A 19,838-nucleotide genomic window follows, 5' to 3' on the forward strand; every position below is an offset into this window, starting at 1 on the left:
CTCTGGACATTGGGCACAGAGAAATCTTTGGGCTAGAAACAGCTGTGCAGACAAACAAGGAGAAAAGGAGGCAATGAGGGGGACCGTGCAGTCTATCAACATGAGGAGCAGCTGCAGTCATTCCTCAGCAGTGGCAACACTCACTGTGCTGTTCAGCTCTACAAATTAGCACTGAGTGTCTGCACATCTTGCTCCAGCCCACCCAACTTCAGCCCTCACAGGCAGTCTCTCCATTGGGCAATTCATTGCTACATGAGCACAAGCGAGTGCAGAATTTACACTAGATCCTCTGCTAGGTAACACAGATATATTTATATTAATTGGATAATGACCTCTTTTAGTGCTGATTCCATCAGCATGCCCGTTCAGTGAGCACATCATGAGCATGAAGGGAGGGAGATACCAGTGTATTGATGAAAGCTGCGATTGGGATTATCATCCATCTCCTGGACCGTGTGAAGGTCTGGACAGGGTTGCAGTAGTCTTTGTCAAGGCGAATCAGGACTTGTGCTCTGTGGGCTGTTTGCTGTACCCACAGTGAGACAAGCTTCAACTGCTGCTGAAAGGTCATCGATTCGTTGACGGGTGTGCCTGAAACTCACTGGTCTTCCAGCGCAAGGATCTGTCCGCAGCTGACTGGCACTGTCCAAGGATCAGGACTACCTGCTGGAGTAATCTGTTGAGACTTTGTTCAGCCACTGCAAAGTCTCCATGGGACAGACCACAGCATTAGGTCCTTTCACCATTTCACACTGAGGGACTGGATCCCATGTCATAAAAATACCTCTGACGTAGCTAATGGAATGTGTACTTGGGAAAAATTGACTTAACATTGCTGGAATGTAAATTTTGTATATAAATAGAATTCTCTTGTATACTGTGAATGGTAACATATGAGATGTAACTGTTATATATTGGGACGCCACGGTCACGTTCTGAGCACGACACTAGCTCAAGCATCAGAATTCAATTCTGGCATCTTCTGGGGGAAGTTTATATGTTCTCCCCTGGGTTTCCGACAGGTGCTCCAATTTCTTCCCATAGTCCAAAGACGTACCAGTTAGTAGGTTAATTAGTCATTGTAAATTGTCTTCTGATTAGGCTAAGGTTAAATAGGTGGGTTGCTGGGTGGCACTCGTTGGGCCTAAAGGGCCAGCTCCACGTTGTATCTCTAAATAAATAGATACTGATAACTTTTTGAATAAAGTGCATTCATCAACTGTAGTCTTGGTGAATGACACAGCAGAGTTTGATGAGCCAAGTGACCCACTCCTACTATCCCTTTTATTCTTATGTTCTTATTTGGAAAAAAAGAAAATTGCTTTCATTTGTGTTGTTTTTCAATCTTTTCAGCACTCTGGGCCCAATCTTAACTTTCAACTTTAACAAAAAGAAAACTGCATGCTTTATTTTTTTTATTACTTGTAATCCTCCTGTGGTGTTACTTGTGGGAAGGAGCACAACTGCTGATCAGTGAAGCTCCTGCTCAGGGTGTGTCCTGGGGGGAAGCAATTGGTAATGGTAGCTGCCTATGTATTTTTGGCCTGAAGTCAGAAAAACTGTCTCTCTCCCTTGGGAGTGCTGTACACGTGTTAGAAGTGGGAGGAATAGAAATTTGATCTCCTTGTTTCCTTCAATGTCTAGAGCTACATAAGTACACTTCATCTTCACAAGAATAGGGAGAAAGGTTGGGGTGGGGAGGGGAGGAGAAGTCATAACTTGGAATTTCAAAAGGATCACTGGAATGTCATATGGAAACCTTGAGGGGTTTAAAGATTTCTTTCATCATGAATACGAAGTAATATATTTCTTTTCCCTGATTGTCCTTCGCTGTCAGTTTTTATATATTAACCTTTCAGTGGGTGAGCAGTTAAGGAAGAGTGACCACAACTCCTTAACTTCAAGATAGCTATAGATAGGATAGGTATGGTCCTTAAATTGGAGTAGGGAAAATTATGAGGAATTTTAGGCAGGAACTAAGAAGAGTTAACTGGGAATTCCTTTTTTCTGGCAAGTCCACATCAGACATGTGGACAGTATTGAATGATCATTTGCACAGAGTACAGGAAAGATAAGTTCCTGTTAGAAGGAAGGATGGGGATGGAAAGAATAGAGAACTTTGGATGTCCAGAGAACTGATGAATTTAGTCAAGGTGAAAAAGGAGAAGAATGTAAAACTTTGGAAGTTAGGATCAAACAAATCTCATGAGGAGTATAAAGGAGCCAGAAAAGAACTAAAGAAGGGAATTAGGAAAGCCAGGAAGGGCCATGAAAAGTCGTATGTAAGTACGATTATCGTGAATCCCAAGGCATTCTATATATTCATTAAGAGCAAAAGGACAACCAGGGAGAGGGTGGGACCACTCAAGGATAAATGGGGGAACATTTGCTTGCGTGAGGAGAATGTGAGTGAGGTACTTAGTGAGTACTCTGCTTCAGTATTTACAAAGGAAAAGGAGATGGAGGACCAGGAGATCAGTGCTAAGTGTATAAATATGTTAGGGTGTTTGGAGGTCAAGAAGGAGGAAATGTTGGGCCTCCTAATGAGTATTAAGGTGTATAAGTCCCCAGGGTCTGACAGGATTTACCCCAGGTTATTGAAGGAGGCAAGAGATGAGAATGCTAGGGCCTTGACCAGGATCTTTGTGTCCTCTCTAGCTCAGGCGAGTTCCCAGAGGACTGGCAAGTGGCTAATGTTGTACCTCTATTTAAAAAGGAAACAAGGGAAAATCATGGGAACTGTAGACAGATGAGTCTCATGTTATTTGTAAGGAAATTGTGAAGAAAATTCTTAATGATAGGATATATGAGCATTTGGAAACCCATAACCTAAATAGGGAGTGCCCTATTGTGTGGGGCAGGTCGTTCCTTACCAACTTGATCAAGATCTTTGACAAGGTGACGAGAGATTCATGAGGGTAGAGCAGTGGGTGTTGTCTACATGGATTTTAGTAAGGCGTTTGACAAAGTCTCTCATGGGAGGCTAATCCAGAAGATTAGGATGCATGGGGTTTGCAGCGAATTGGCTATTTGGATTCAGAACTGGGTTGTGTATAGAACACAGGGGTAGTGGTGGAAGGGACTTATTTGAGCTGGAGGTTTGTAATTAGTGATGATCTGTGCTGGGACCTCAGCTGTTTGTGATGTATATAATTGACCTGGATGAAAATGTAGGTGGGTGGGTTAGTAAGTTTGCAGATGATATCAAGATTGGTGGAGTTGTGGATAGTGTAGAAGACTGGCAAAGAATACAAAGCAATATAGATCAGCTCCATATATGGGCAGAGAAATGGCAGATGGAGTTTAACCTAGATAAATGTTAGATGTTGCACCTTGGTAAATGCAAGGAGGCAGTACAAGACCCTTAACAGTGTTGGTGAGCAGAGAGATCTTGGAGTCCCAAGTTCATAGCTCCATGAAAGTGGCGATACAGGTTAATAGGGTGGTTAAGGCTTATGGAATGCTTGCTTTTATTAGTCGAGGCATTGAGTTCAAAAATCAAGAGGTTATGTTGCAACTTTTATCGGGCTCTGGTTAGGCCACATCTGAAGTATTACATACAGTTCTGGTTGTCCCACTATAGGAAGGATGTTTGAGGCTTTGGAGAGGGTGCAGAAGGGGTTTACCAGGATGCTGCCCGGTTTAGAGGGCATGTGCTATCATGAGAGGCTGGACAAACTTGGGTTGTCTTCTTTGGAGCAGTGGAGGCTGAGGGGAGATCTGATAGAGGTTTATAAGATTATGAGAGGCATAGATAGTGTAGACAGGGAGTATCGTTTTCCTAGAGTAGAAATGTCTAATACCAGAGGGCATGCATTGAAGTTGAGAGGGGGTAGGTTCAAAGGGGGTGTGAGGGTTACGATTTTTACTCAGAGAGTGGTGGATGCCTAGAATGCACTGCCTGGTGTTGTAGAGGCAAATACATTAGAGGTTTTTAAGAGCTGTTTAGACAGGCACATGAATATAAGAAAGATGGAGGTATATGGACATTGTGTAGGTAGGAGGGATTAGTTTTTGTTTTTTTTAAAATTTATTTTTTAACCAATGCAGCACAGCATTGTGGGTTCCTGTGCTGTACTGTTCTTTCTTCTATGTTCTATATAGTGTGCTCATATCTTACTATCCCAGTGACTTTAAAATTGTTCCCTTTGTTCTTAGATACCTCAGTCTGTCACCTCCTCAGCCCCCATATCTTGCCAATGTTAGGCTTCTTCATCCTTTCTAATCTGTATCATTGGTGGCTTCAATTTCCTGGGCTTGGAGCTCTGAATTCTCTCTTAATATTTCCGCCTTTCTAATTAGAGGTCTATTAAACTTTGATTTGTATTTTAAACTGAAATTTTGGTTATTTACCCAAATATCTGCACCTGAGGCTCGGTGTTATTACTTTTGGTAACACTTCTGCGAAGCGCGAGTAAAATTTCTGCTTGCTTTGGATTTCCAGCAGACTTTTCCCGTGTATATAAATACAGTTGTTGCTTCGGACTTTTACTTCAATTCAAACGCATTAATTACATGTAAACATCAGGCAGCAACAGTAAGTAACATGACACTCCGCGCAATTCAACATTGTAGATAATGGAAAGAGTTTTTCTGTGCACAGTTGGTAAATAAAACGCAAACCCTCTCGCACGGCTGTTTCGACACTGTGCAAGCTGTTTATGCGTTCTGGGGCTGTATCTTTTTGACGGAATTGTTTGGATAATGTACAACCGACCCTGTTCAGAGATTCTAACTATTGGAGCGCAATTGAAGTTTGCTGATTTGTTGCACTCTTCAAAACTTTGTACCTAACCGACAGCCTGACGTCAGTGCATTGAATGTCAGGATCAGGTAGTGAAACTGACACAGGTTGTGAGTCGCGGAAGTGCTCTCCGCACGAGTTGCGAGCGAAGCAGAATATTCTTGTTATTTTTGATTTTTTTTTTAAAAGTCACTCTCATTCAAACGTTTTATTTATTTTTATTGGTGGGGGCTTGGGGCTGGAGCGTTTTGATGAAGCAGTACGTGGGAGATCTGTGCCCCCGCAGGGACATAAACAACGCACAGAGTAACACTGCACAGGAGAAGATGAGTTATCAAAAACAGTTGACCCACTCCATGGCCATCCGTAGCGAGATCCAGAGGTTTGAGAGCGTGCAGCCCAATGTATACAACGTCTATAAGTTGCTGCACCGCGTGGCCGATCCCTCACTACGGAACACCATCCAAGAACTTGTTACGCGTCTTGAAGGTGAGCAGGTGCATCTGCCCTTGAGATTATTTCCGAAAACATGCCGGCAGCTTCGAGTCTTGTGAGGGATATTGTCCTTTTCAGACTTTTAACGGTCCCTATTTAGCGGAACGTGCCCTGCCTTTCGGGAAATGTTTCGGGTTATACCGTGAATGCGTGGTTAACTTGGAAAGTTTATTTGAAATTCCTTTATTCGCCCTCATATTACGAGCTGTCTCCGTAGGCTTCACCGATCAAAAGAGATTCTATCAACTGAGTGTAAATTTAATCTTGGGTACATGTTTAATTCTATTAACCGGTAGGTTATATTGGCCATTAAACGTTGCCCTGTATATTCTGTAGAAGGTGCTGTAATTTAGCGAAGAGCCCCTCTGTCTGTGTAAGAAACGGTTTGTCGGGAAGGTCTCCAAAAGGCGCCAGTTTTCTTTGGATTATTTGTCAGTATAATTGCGATTGTGACATTTCCCGATGCTATTTTCAAAAAGTAAAACAAGATAAAAGAACTCGCTACTTGTGTTCTGGCGAAAGTCTGCTTGGTTGTTGAGTGCTGAGATATGATCATATACAGGATATGCAGCATATGCTCACATACATGAATGTGTTATGTTTTGTATGTTTACTACTGACCCCATCGTTCTAGTTAAATCTGACCACACAGCGAAACGCTACTGGCGTGATTTTAATTAAAAAGGACATTCTGTGTTTTGACATATATTTAAAATAGAATATTATGTGTTGCTAGTTTTGCTTTTTGTTTGAAGTTGGAAGAAAATGGGCCTTGAATTTGGTGTCTGTAATTTGGAGGTTACTAACTTGCACGAGGTTTCGTATGAAGGGTTCACTTGAAGTCTTGAAAAGTTTAATTTCATGTTAAAATTTAAAACGCACAAAGCAGGCAAAATAAATCCGAACGCAGTAATAGATAAAGAAAATACGTTATGAAGAAAGGAAATTAATCGAAGAATATGCAGCACGTTGATTTAAGTAACAACTCTGCAAATGTTGGGTGGAATAATGATTGGGTGCACTGAAAAGTTGGGATTGACATGGGGTGGGAGAGATAAATTCTCAATGTTTTGCCCCTTTATGAGCATAACATCAACAGAAACCCCAGGAAACGGTGTGCCTGTCAAACTTATTTTAACATTGACAGAGTGCTTTGTTCAGGAATGTCCCTTATTTATTGTGAGGTATAGTTACTTTAATAGCACTAATTTTCTCATTGTAAGGTTCTGATGAACAATAAGGTGAAGAATAATCATCAAACTATTTTTAATCATTACTTGTCTCTCAGTGCCTCCCCCTTAACTCTGCATTCTCCCCTCTTGAGTATCCTTCCAATGTGGAATTACCTCCTCTAAATATGTCTTCCACTCTCTCTTTAGAAGTCTACCCCCCACCCAACCACCTTAAAATCTACTTCTCTCATCAAGCTTATGATATTGAAATGGGGAACTGGCACAGAAGAGTTGTTGAGGTCAATATAGATCAGCCATGATTGTGTTAACTGGTTGTACAGCTGTCTATCAAATATTGTTTGATTACACTCTAGTGAAGCACCTTGGGATGTTAGAGTTGCTATATAAATGAAAGTTAGTGCTCTTTGATATTTCTTTATTCTTATGTAATGAACATAATTTTTCTATCGACAAGACTCTGAAACCCCTTTAGTTTTAGATAGAATGAGTTGGGGAGGGAGGCAGTGAGGCATTTTCACTCTCATTGGATGCCAGTACTCAACTGAATGGCAGCACAGTACAGAAGGTCACAGGGACAGTGTGGATACTGGATCGATAAACGCTTGTGCTCCATTCTACAGCTCTAACATCCTTCAGTTTGATCAGCACAATCCAACTTTCTGTGCAGAACAGGAAGCAGAGTGATATCAGATTAAAGCTTTCTCCTGAGCTGTGAACATTCTTCAGCATATACAGTACATGAAAGCATTAGATTGATGAGTTGGAATTTTCTTTATAAACCTCACAGAGCAAATAATGACAGTACACCTGTGTGGAATATTATAACGGGGAGATACCATCTCTCATAAGACCATAAGACATCAGAAGGGAATTGGGCCATTCAGCCCATTGAGTCTGCTCCACCATTCAATTATGGCTGATTTATTTTCTCTTTTAATCCAATTCTCCTACTGTCCCCCTGTAACCTTTGAAGACTTTACTAATCATGAACCTATCAACCTCCACTTTAAATTTACCCAATCATTTGGCTTCCACAGCCATCTGTAGCAGATTTGCCACCCTCTCAGGTGAAAGAAAAATCCTCTTCATCTCTGTTCTAAAGCGATCTCCTCCTATTCTGAGGTTGCGCTCTCTAGTCCTAGACTTCCTCACTATTGGAAACATTCTCTTCGTGCCCACTCTATATAGGCCTTTCAATATTTGGTGGGTTCCTATGAGATCTCCCCTCATTCATCTGAACTCCAGTGAAAACAGGCCTAGAGTCATCAAATGCTCCTCATATATTAACCCTTTTATGAACCTCCCCTTGACCCTCTCCAGTGCTAGCACATCCTTACTTAGATAAGGGGCACAAAACTGCCCACAACCCTCCAAGTGTGGTCTGACAAATGCCTTATAAAGCCTCAGCATTACTTCAGATTGATTAGCAACATGAGACTTGTCTGTGAATTTTCTATTGGGTTCTAGAAATCCACTAGCATTCTTCGTCCTGAGCACTGATTCCTTTTGAAAGGTGTATGCATGTTTGCATGCTTAACAAGCACAGGGATGGGCTTGGGCTTCATGCTACTGACAGTCCCTGGAGTTACAGAAAATTGCAGCATTGATGAGGCTTTTCAGCCCATCATCTTCATCCTACTTGACTTAAAAAACATAGTCTCACTTCTTAGCTCTTGGCCACTAGCTCTTCAAGTACACATTTAAGCCCTTTTTAAATGTGGGGAGGGGTTTCTGCCTCCACCACTCTTTCAGACAGTGGGGTCCAGACCCTCATCACCCTCTGGGGAGAAATGTTTTCCCTAACTCCCTCCAAACCTATTAACTTAAGCCTATGCCCTCTAGTTAGTGACATCTCACCAATGGAAATAGTTTCTACCCATTTGCCTTGTCCAGGGCTCTTGTAACATAATGTATCAGTTAAACTTCTCCTTCGCCTCATTTGTATCAAAGCAAGCCACATCAAGTCAACCTATCTTTCCTTGTAGTTAAGATTCTTCAGCCCTGGTAACAGCATCATAGATTTTCTCTATATCTTCTCAATGCCATCTCAGCCTTGCTGTAATGTAGTGGCTGTGCATTGCTTTGGCTACAAACTGGTATTTTATACAGAAGACCAGGTATAAGGTTCTTGCTCAGGTACAGTGGCATTGAACGATGACTAGGACCCTTGCCACTGTATCTAAGTAAGAAGTCAATAATTTCATCACCAAGCAAGTTAGAATTGTGAAATATATAATTACTGAGTAGCCATCCTTACAGTGGTTTATGCAATGGTTTTGGCAGTGACAAATGAATGCCTTGACTTGTTTGGCCCAAGACCGGAGTCAACAATGAGGCTCTCACTAAGTTTTTGTACAAATATGGGTCTCTGTGCTCTGTGCCCTGTAAAATTCACCATAACAAAAACATTGCAAACAGCCATTCAAAATATTTAAAAGGAATGGCAGTGCCTGTGTTTTAATGGTTCGAGGGTGGGGAATGAGGATCAGAGTGTAGAAGAAGTATTGTTTCTTACTGTCAAAAGCCTTAAGCAGAAGCTGTACACAGGATTTTTAGAGGGGTACTTGAAACAAATACACATTACAGACAGATGTCCAAATACTTGAGCAATACACACTAAATGCTTGAGAAACTTCCTGATGAAGGGTCTCAGCCCAAAATGTCGAGGTCCTGATGAAGGGTCTCAGCCTGAAATGTCAACTGTTGATTCCCTTCCATAAATGCTGCTGAGTTTCTCCAGCATTTTGTGTGTATTGCACAATATTTACAGCATCTGTAGAATTTCTTGTGTTTGTGCAAATCCTTAATGTACTTTCAGTTCATTTGGAGGGAGAGGCTGTCTTCCCTCCCCCCTCACCTTCCTATATCCATGGTCTCAAGAATTCTTAATCTGGATCTATGACTAGTCAGTGTAAGTATCATGGGTGTGGTTTTCACCCACTGCAGTGAAGTGTACTATAAAAACTAGCATACAACTCAATAAAATTATTGCTTTTATAAGTGCACAGAACAAGAGAGAGACAGTTAAGATGTGAATTGTTACAAATATGATAGACTGCGGATGTGGCTGGTGGGCGGGGACAGGAAACAGAATAAAAGGTTGAATTTCAAACTGGGTGGTTTTGTGGTTCACTGGCATTTTTCTTTGAAAGATGGTTTTAAACAGAAGGGAGATTGGTAAAATATTTTTTCCACAAATGGAACATTATAATTTCTTCTCTGTTTAATACTAAGGAAGTGGAAGCATTTGCCAGTTTTTGTTACAAGATTTGAATTAAATGATCCTTGGGAAAGCCGCCTCGTGTAAATATTTAATCAGTATCTTGTATTCTTGTCTAAGGCTGGCATTGGTTAAAACTAGGGTGGTTGTATATCCATGCAGTGGTGAATAGTACCTAGTCACTGTGTTTTGCTGAACAGCTTGTAGCTTGTACTGAGTTGGTGGTAATATTACTTACATACTTAAGGTTTTCTTTTTCTGTGTTCATTAATGCTGCGTAATTACTATTTTTTAGAGAAGGAAAGGACAATTCCAGGATATTTGTGGAGGGGAATGGGATGAAGACTTGCTCTTTATTATCACTTTCTAATTCTTTGCTCTTCTCTATTCTTCCTTTTGCTAACATCACACCCTACAGACTACATTCTAATGTACGCCTGGGTATTGAACATTGGAACCCTATTATTAACACTGGTGTTTGCAATTTAGCACGAATATGTAGAGAATAAAACTCTTTTCCATAATGCCATCCTGCCTCAGTAGACAGCACAGTTACCTTGGATTTGAAAGTTTGTGAGTTCAATTCCCACTCCCAAAGACTTGAGCAGAGAATTTTAGATGAATTTTTATGTGCCACTTGTGGGAGTGCTACACTGTCAGAGTTGCTTTCTTTGAATGAAATGTTGAACTGAAGCTCCATTTGCTTTCTCAAGTGGACATGAAAGGTCCCAATGATACCAAGTTGGAAATAGGAGTTATCCCCAATGTTTATGTCAATGGCCATCATTTATTACTCAACCAACATTAGTTGTTATCAGATTGCTGTTGTAGGAGCTTGCTGTACACAAATTGGCTGCTGCATTTCCTGCATTGCAACATTGACCACCCTTCATGTGAAAGCATGGTGGAAAGTTACTGCACAAATGCAAGCCTTTCTTTTTAAAGTTCCTTCATGCAGACATCTAAACATGAGGCAATGGTTAGCAGAAATAAAAATCTTTACCTTCAACTCTCTTCCCCCAACCCTCACTCCCTGTTTGCTCATAAAAACAAACGTTAATGTTTCACTTGAACTGCCATCTGTTACGATTAACTAACCAAGCAAAGACCATGAATCAAGCTTAGGAATGCTTTAGTCACTGTAGGATGTTAACAACATTGGATATGTATTCATTTACTAAACCAGAAAGAATAGGATTACTTAAAAATCTTATCAAAAACTTAAAGTTACTCTGACATAATGTAAACACAGGAGGAATTGGGTATAATGTTGAAATGTGACTGGACTTTCATTGATCAGTGCAATCCATTACCAGTTGTCTCTTACAAGGATGGCCAAGAAGAGTAGAAGGTAGAGGTTTCCATTTCTGCTGTCTATTGGATGGCTACAAGAATGAGTATTAAAATAGGCTTCCATTTGCCTTTGCTTATGGAAATATCTATCTCATTTTGCTGCTCTCTCCCTGTCTGCATTATCCTTATGTTTATGTGTTGCCCCTCCCCCACCAGACTCTCAAGATGACTTTTATCTCTGCCCTGGTTTGTTCTGGTCAGAAACTGAACACAAAGTAGTGTTTATAAATTCATAAGCATTGGCATTTTGTGCAAGGAGCTCAAATCAACAATTCTGTGTTTTTAAAGAGGAATATTGGGCTTGTGTACAATCAGAAATGTGCAAACCCACTTCCTGGCCTTCACTCAGCAACCTTACAACAGGTAAGACATCTGCTGAATATATCGGCGGATGTTGAAGTGCATAAGAGAGAGATCACATTCTGAAAGTACCTCATTGCAGCACTCATTTCACATCCTGTTTATTTAGCAGAAGTAATGGTAATGCTTGGACTTAATAAGCTAATGAAATGCTGGGGAAAGTCAGGTGTTGACTGTGTTAGGAAAATGCTGACCCCCCCCCCCCCCCCCACCCCTTCATTGCTAGCAGCTTATCATTTGACGTTTGCACATTTATGTTTTTCTAGTGTATTACCAGTTAAGTCTCTTGAGTATTTATTGTTTTAATTCAAAATCCGGCTTACTGTATATGGAAGCAGAATCTGCATCCATTGCCTAAAGGTTTCCATTGCTGAACCTCTAATACTGTCTCCTCTCGTCTCTTGTGACGTAAACAGACAAGTATTCCTGTCATGTTTATTCATCAGATACACCATTGAATGATGAACAGCATCATATAGGCAATATGATCTTGGGCAGAGCTATACAGACAACAGTGCAGGTGTGTATTAGATTGCATAAATTGAACAATACAGACCTTCATTGACAGCACATTGATGTCAGCATTTATGCTCAATACAAGGCTTCTATTTCCCTTCTTCATCTCACCCTATCAGCACATCCTTTTAACACACACAAAATACCGGAGGAACTCAGCGTATCCTTTTGTTCTTTTCCTGCTTTATTAGTTTCCCAATTAATGCATGCTTACTTTATTTTATGCCTACATTGAGATGCGATTAATAACAATGAAGAGCTTCCCCCCCCCCCCCCCCACCCCTTTTGCATGTCTGGTTGTATCCAAGAGAATCCATAATGGCTGCTGGTAGAAAATGGCCATACTGAGTGTTCTGGTCATGATGCTAAGGACTGTGATAGAAACTTGTGCCCGAAAGTACAGTACTATGCCAAAGTCTTAGGCACCTTAGATTTTCCATATGGCTTTAGATGGTGTGGCTTCCACAGAGCCTTGATCACAACATCATCAAGATTGTCTGGGATTACCTGGAGAGACAGAAGCAAGCAAGGCAACCAAAATCTGTAGGAACAACCTACCAGCCGATCTTATAAATTGCACACCAGTATACTTAAGAGAATTGATGCAGTTTTAAAGGAAAAGGCAGTCACACCGAATATTGATTTAATTTAGTTTTTTACTGTTTACTGCTCTTTATTATGATCTTTTTGATATTTAAAAACTTTTCCATTCATTATTCTTGAAAACTTCTTTGCTTTATGGATTTTTTTACATGTGCCTAGGACTTTTGCGCAGTACTGTACCGCCAATAACTGTTTCAGACATTAGGGGAAATCTGATTTATCTCGTCCATCTATCCTGGGTTTTTTTGAATAACCCTGGCGATAGTTTGTTGAGGGCAATAGGTGGAGGAGGGTGTATGATGTTGAAAGACCCGAAACACCCAATGATTCCAGGAACATCACTGATGATGTGTCCAGAGGCATCAGTAGATGTATGTACTCAACAGTTTAGTTACTTCAACTAAGTTGTGGAATGTGTATCATTGAACTTTCAACTGCATTCATGTCTATTCCTAAAAGGATTCCCTATCAGTCCCATTCATTCTTATGTGAACAAAATGAAGTAATTTAGCCACCCCAAGCTTATTTAGTGACCATGGCTGATCTGTGCTCTAAGTCTATATACCTTCTTTCCCTCAGCATTGTTGATGAGCTTTTGATAACTAACCTCAGATTTAAAAGTAACAATTGACTTAGCACCTATTGCCATTTGTGGGAGGGAGTTACAATTTTCTATACGCTCAAGTGTTTCACTAACTTCACTCCCAGAATGTTGGCTCTCAGTGTTAGACTCTTCCTGCAGACTTTCTGACCTAGTGGGTAAATAGTTCCTCTCATCCACCCCATCTGTTTGCTTTAATCAATTGAAAACTTAATTCAAATTGTCATGTCATCTAATTTAAATTCCATAGAATAAAAGCCACTCCTTTGTAATTTCTCCTTGTACTTTAACATTTAGTATACATGTATCATTATGGTAAATCCTCACTCCACTCCATCCATAGCCAATGTATCCTTGTTTTTCCCTTTCTCCACCAGCATGGTCCGCATGGACTTGTTGGGCTGAAGGGCCTATATCTACGACCAATATTTGCAACTGGGGTTTGGCCAAAGTCTCCCTTCCTCAGCCAGTGCCTCCATGCAAGCTGCTTTACATGGCAGTGGGCAGCTTCACACTACTTTGCATGAATGTGATCACCCTACTTTGGCATTTGGCTTGAGCAGTAAAAGCAATTATACCATGACCGATCTTCTTTAACAAACACAGATAACTTTTAGTGCAACTTTTTAATTTAAAAAAACTCTCACTACTTTATGGACTATGACTATTTGAAAAATGAGAGATGTTGTCATAATATCACTGCATATAACTATTGCAAGAAATATCTGCAGATCTGAAGAAGGCTGCCTGTAACTTTTTGATACATCAGCTGGCGATAGTCTTCAGTTGTAGTCCTGAATGTCAATGCCAGGGTTTGATTTTCTCACCAGTTATGTCTCTTTGCCTATCTTTTCTTCATCGATAGTGCCAGTTCCAACATGCAGCAACTCCAGAGTACTGGTAATCTGCACCCTGCTGTTGTCATTGCTAGCTGTGTTTCAGTGGATGGCACACTCTGTTCAAGTCTGTACGATGTGCATTCTATCCTGACTTTGGAGAGCTCACATCACCTCCCTCACACCGCCTCACCCCCAGTCCGTTAGACTGCCCCTCACCCTTCCCTCACACCCACCTTTCCATCACTCCCCTCATTCTGTCACCCTCACACCCTACTAACCCCTCTTCTTCCTCTCACACCACCTCTCCCCCCACCATCCCTCTCCCCCCACACCCCCCTCTCCACACACCCTTCTCTCCCCCCACACCCCTCCCTTCCCTACAATCTTCTCTCACCCCACACCCCTCCTTCCCCCATCTCCCCAACACCCCCACTTTCCCCAACACCCCCACTTTCCCCAACACCCCCCTCTCTCTCCATGCCCTTCCCTGCCCTGCAACCTTCTCTCCCCCAACAACTTGCCCCTCTCTCCCCCATGCCCCTCTCTCCCCCCACACCTGCCCCTCCCCCTCACACCCGCCCCTCCCCCTTCCACACCCCTCCTTCCCCCTTCCACATCCCTCCTTCCTCCCTCCCCACTCCTCTGTCTCCCCCTCCCCCCAAACCCACTCAGGTTCATCACCCTCTCTCTGCCTCAACACCCCTCTCCCTCCCCTGTTTTCCCCTTTCTTGACATTTAAGCACTAATTACACATGGCTGAGGGCCGTGAAGTTGATATTTTGTTTAGCTCAAATGACTTTTCTTTAGCCAACACAAACACAACAGATGAATGCCCTCATCTACCATTACTTTCTCTGATTTATTATTTTTTTTCTCTCAATCTGACCTTTGTCACCAATAGCTGCAAGTGAACTGGTGCATATTTTGTACATCTTTTATTTCCTTATTAAAGACAATGGCAGGTAAAATAGTATCAGAGCTGAGCCTGCTCCAGCAGCACTGGGGTTTTATGTTTGTGCCCTTTCCACGAATCTCTCCTCCTTGCTTTCTGGGGTTTTTATCAGTGACCCTTGTGAGGACCCTGCTTCACTGGGCCTAGTGGTGTCAGCCCTTTCAGCAGATTGTATTTGTTAACAGAGAGAAGCAGGAAAATGTTGGTATTTGCCTTTTTCTAATCTCCCTTCCCAGGTGCTTTGTGGATTCCCTCTGGCACAGTAACACCAGTTTAGATACTGGAATTCACGCCCTGAGCACTGTTCCAGGAAAGTAATATTTTAACTATGTTTCTTTTAAAATTCATTTACAGCATGTGTTCATTGCTGGCAAGGACAGCATTTATTGCCAATTTTGGTTTGCCTTTGAATTGCTTGACTGTTAATTATCAACCACGTGGCTGTGGAGATGCATGTAGGCCAGACCGTGAAGGATATTACTGAACCAGTGCCACTTAATGATGATCTAATAGTTTAATGGTTGCCATAACGGATACAAGCTTCTTTTCTAGATTTAGTTTATGAACTCAGTTTAAGATCTTCAGCTACAGTGCTGGGATCTGAACACATGTAATTAGTCTGGGCAGTCAGTGAACCACAAAGTTGTTTTTGCTTCTAGTACACTTGTAATACTGTGTTATGAAAGGTGCTGATTTTTTTCTCCTTCTCAAGTTGATCATCTATCACATGTTGTCTAAACTGAAGGAGGAAGTCAGCATGAAAGCATAAATGTCCATCATTTGAGCCAACATAAACAGACATTAAACCCTCAAAAAACCTCCTGTTACTTGGTTAGCTTATTCTTTATTTACTAAACGGAAAGCAGGAGACAGCTGGTGAGAGATGAATTGATGCTTTCTCAACAAAAATAGCAATGAGAATTGATGCCACCTGTAATGGTGCGTGTTCACCACATTGCAGGAAAAAAATCATGGCTTTTTTGCATTTTAGCTGATCTTCAGATCTCCCAGACCCTAGGCTCCACCTGTAACTCAAATTCTTTTGCACCTTTTCATAACTTAGCATCAAATATGAATAGTGCTTACTTCCATTTGAAGCTGTAGTTTCAGCCACCCCTGTGAAACTGTTGACCTCTACATTCCCTCACGATAAATCTTGCCATATGTTCAAATCCGTACAGCCAAGCCATAACTTGATGTGAGGAGCCAGTAGAACTGCTGTCTAACAGCACCAGGGATACAGGTTCAATCCTGACCTTCAGACTTGTATGTTCTCCCTGTGACAGCATGGGTGCTTCAGCTTCCTTCCACCTTCCAGCAACATGCATGCTGGTAGTTTAATTACAAGTAGGTAAATGTTGGAATATAGCATAGAGATGGATGGTAGGTTCTGGCCAACGGGAGTTGATGGGAATATATTGGTTTATTATTGTCACATGTACCAAGATACAGTGAAGAGTTTGTCTTGCCTACTGTTCTACTGTATGCCTACTACAGATCAAAGCATTACACAGTACACAGAGCTAGAATAAGGAAAAACAATAAGAATGCAGAATAAAATATAAAAGGTACTGAAAAACTACAGTGCAGGTAAACAATAAAGTGCAAGGTCATAATGAGGTAGATTTTGAAGTCGAGTCCATCTTACAAAGGTACATCTGTTTGTCCCACTCCCATCAGGGAGGAGGCTATGTAGCATCCGTGCCAGGACTACCAGACTCAAAACCAGTGGCAAGGCTGATCAATATCGCCATACCCTCCACCTCCTACTTTATCAGTCACCTTTGGTTCAGATTCTCCTGTGCCTAGCATCACTTTATGGACATACAATCAATCTATGTTTATAAGCTATCTTATGCATTTATATTTATTGAATTTTTTTAAATTATTGTGTTCTTTGTCTTACTGTTTCTTTTGTGCTTATATTGGATCCAGAGTAACAATCATTTCATTCTCCTTTATGTTTGCATAATGGAAATGACATTAAAGAATTTTGAATTATGAAGAGGTCTGTTCAAGAGTGTGTTAACAGTAGGATAGAGCTGTCCTTGAGCCTGGTGGTATGGGGAGGGGGAGAAGACAGAATACTTTCTGTGGTGCATCAATAAAAATTGATAAGAGTCGACAGGGACATGACAAGTTTCTTTAGCCTCCTGAGGAAGTAGAGGTGTTGGTGAGTTTTCTGGGCCATGACTTAAATGTAGTTGGAGCAAAACAGACTATTAGTGATGTTCACACCCAGAAAGTGAAGCTCTCAACCCTGTCAGCCTCAAAACCGTTGATGTAAACTGGAGCTTGCACACTGCCCACCTTTCTGAAGTTAATGATCTCAGCTCTTTTGTTTTAGTTGACATGGAGGGAAAGGTTGTTGTCTTGACATCATGTCATTAAGCTCTTCGTCTTCTTCCTGTGATGAGAATAGGTTACAGGGAAAAATTAAATGTAGAAATGGGATTACTCTATTTATTTAGAGATACAATGTGGAATAAGAAACAGGCCCTTCTGGTCCTTTGAGCCGCACTACCAGCAACCCACCGATTCAACTCTAGACTAATCATGGGACAACTTACAATAACCAATTAACCTACCAACCAGTACGTCTTTGGACTGGAAGGAAACCAGAGCACTAAGAGGGAACCCATGCATTCCATGGGGAGGACATACAAACTTCTTACAGTACCAAGTACCAAGGCTTAGGGATCACTCCAAGAAAGTTCTCAGACAAAGCTTTCTGACATTACAAGTCTCACAATAAGGCTTCTCAGGATGCAGGAAGTAGAAAGCGGCTGTCATACAGAGCAGTGAGGGCCTGGGTCCCATTTCTGTTGTGAACTGAGTTAGCCAGTCTATATTAGCTGCTATTGTGGTTTAGCCATGGTTCCACTTCCAGCCATGGTTAAGTAGGCTCTGACAGGAAACCTGCCCACTTGGAAGGCTTCCAGCAGTGTGCTTGGTACTAGTTGAATCATTCATGTGGTGATGTGAAAAGATCACTAAGATAAATGTTGAAGAAAGATCTTGATAGTTTATAGATTATAGGTAGTGAACTTAGTAAGATGTTTATTATCAGCCATTTTCACTGAGATGTAGCCTGCAGCTGTTTATTACAGCAAGCATTTTCCTGTATGCAGCCAGGCCCTAGAACGTAGTAGTGTTAACCAACAGGAATGGTTTATTTCAACCAAGGTCTTCTGGATGACCACGCTTTCAGTAATATTTGGTAATAGTGCCCTTGGTTCTGCTCTCCACTTACTTGAGGTCCTCACTCTTACTAAATTCTGTTCACTCATCACTTCTGTGCTTGATGGCTTGCACTGATTCCCAGTTAATTTAAAAATTCTAACCCATGTGTTCAATTCCCCCAAGGGTCCTGCCCTTCCCTGTCTGTAATTTCCTCTTCGTTCTAGCCTTGTGGTGATCCCTGAGTTTAGTTAATTCTCGTAAAAGACTTGTTTTTCCTGTGCATGCCTAGACAAGGAAGCCAACACTTTTCCAATTGGTATTATTTAGTATTTAAATGCAAGCTGTCATTCATCTATGAGAAACATTAGTTCAAACAAAATCTGGCAATTTGACTCTGAGAGGCATTGGAATGAGCCTGATACTATTTTGCCACTAGCTTCCTTGTAGCAGATTTCATTGGACTGGTTGGCTGCAAACCTTTCCATATATTTGTCTTTATCCAAGCTCAAGGATGCTTAGTGCTCTGGTTATTTGCAGGGTTTGTGTGAGAGAGCTCGGACTGAGCTGGGCACTTTCCTGGGCTAAATGAATTAGGGTCAGCTTCCAATTGATGATTTTAGCACCACCCACCAGTTTCATGCTGATCTTGATTTTAACAAACCTTGTAGCCGGCAGCAAAAGTACGATCTGAAACTGACAGCATCCTTCTTCAAATCTGCAACCAGTGCTTATACTAGGCATTTGAATGTTGCCAAGAACCATCTTCACAGAACAGAGGGATATAAGGTCTTTTGTTTTTGGTAAGCCAGGTTGCTGAACCATCTGTAATCAAGTCTTTAATACAATTTTAACTCTGACCTGAATAGAGAAGTCATTCTGAGTTACCTATCAGAGCTGGATGACAGCATTTTCAAGAATGTTTGTTTTCCTTGTAGTGCCAGGGGGAGCAGGAATTTGTCTGCAGATTCTGCACAGAGAAATCTCCGAGAAGCCCCCGTTTTTGCCATTGGCACCTCCAATGATGGAAGTTCAGTTGACCGTTTGTTACTGCCTGCTCACCTTGAGTGCGAGACTGACTAGCAGAGTTTGGGCAGTGTGGGCACTTGAAACCACTTGGGCTCAAGCTGCTTATCTTAGGGATTATCTGCTCTCCCAGTCTTCCTTGCCTCCACCTGCCAATCACTCCCAGTTCAAGATTAAAGACCTTAAAGATTAGCTTTAGTTGTCACACGTACATCAAAACATAAAGTGAAATGTGTCGTTTGTGTCAAATCAAATCAGTGAGGGTTGCGCTGGGTCGTCTGCATGTGTCGCCATGCTTTTGGTGCCAGTATAGCTTGGCCACAACTTACAAACCCTAACCCGTACAGCTTTGGAATGTGGGAGGAAACCTGAGCATCTGGAGGAAACCCACGTTGTCGTACAAACTCCTTTCAGGCAGCGTCAGGAATTGAACTCCAAATGGTGATCACTGGCATTGTAAAGGGATGTGCTAAATGCTACACTATGAAAGCAATTTTTGATATTCCTCACCAATAATCATCACTTCAGAGCATTCTTTAAAATTCCAAGAATTTCCCATCTGATCTCAGTGGTGGATTTCATCAATAAACAACGTCTGCTAGAACCCTAGACAAGGACAGACGGTCCAGCACAGTGCTTAATTGGATCAGTGCAGGAGGCAGTCAGCTCTACTACTGATACCCAGCATTTGAAAATCGGAGATAATCATTTCCACTGAATAGAGAGACATAAGGTCTTTTGCTTTCAGTCAACCAG

At 41.6% G+C, this 19,838-nt stretch overlaps 1 protein-coding gene across 2 annotated transcripts in view; it reads left to right on the forward strand.

Annotated features, from left to right (window-relative positions):
- Positions 1 to 4,723: 4,723 nt before the first annotated feature.
- Positions 4,724 to 19,838, forward strand: part of LOC140741309 (arf-GAP with GTPase, ANK repeat and PH domain-containing protein 1-like) — a 172,884-nt gene continuing 157,769 nt past the window's right edge. Inside the window, exon 1 of one of the 2 annotated variants that reach the window (XM_073071378.1) lies at positions 4,724 to 5,233. In XM_073071378.1, coding sequence (XP_072927479.1) covers positions 4,996 to 5,233 — 238 coding nt within the window. In that variant the 5' untranslated portion in view covers positions 4,724 to 4,995. The remainder of the gene's footprint in view (positions 5,234 to 19,838) is intronic. The other variant, XM_073071379.1, reaches the window with a different exon arrangement.

Source organism: Hemitrygon akajei, chromosome 18 (assembly GCF_048418815.1).
Source record: "Hemitrygon akajei chromosome 18, sHemAka1.3, whole genome shotgun sequence".
Lineage (NCBI taxonomy): Eukaryota > Metazoa > Chordata > Chondrichthyes > Myliobatiformes > Dasyatidae > Hemitrygon > Hemitrygon akajei.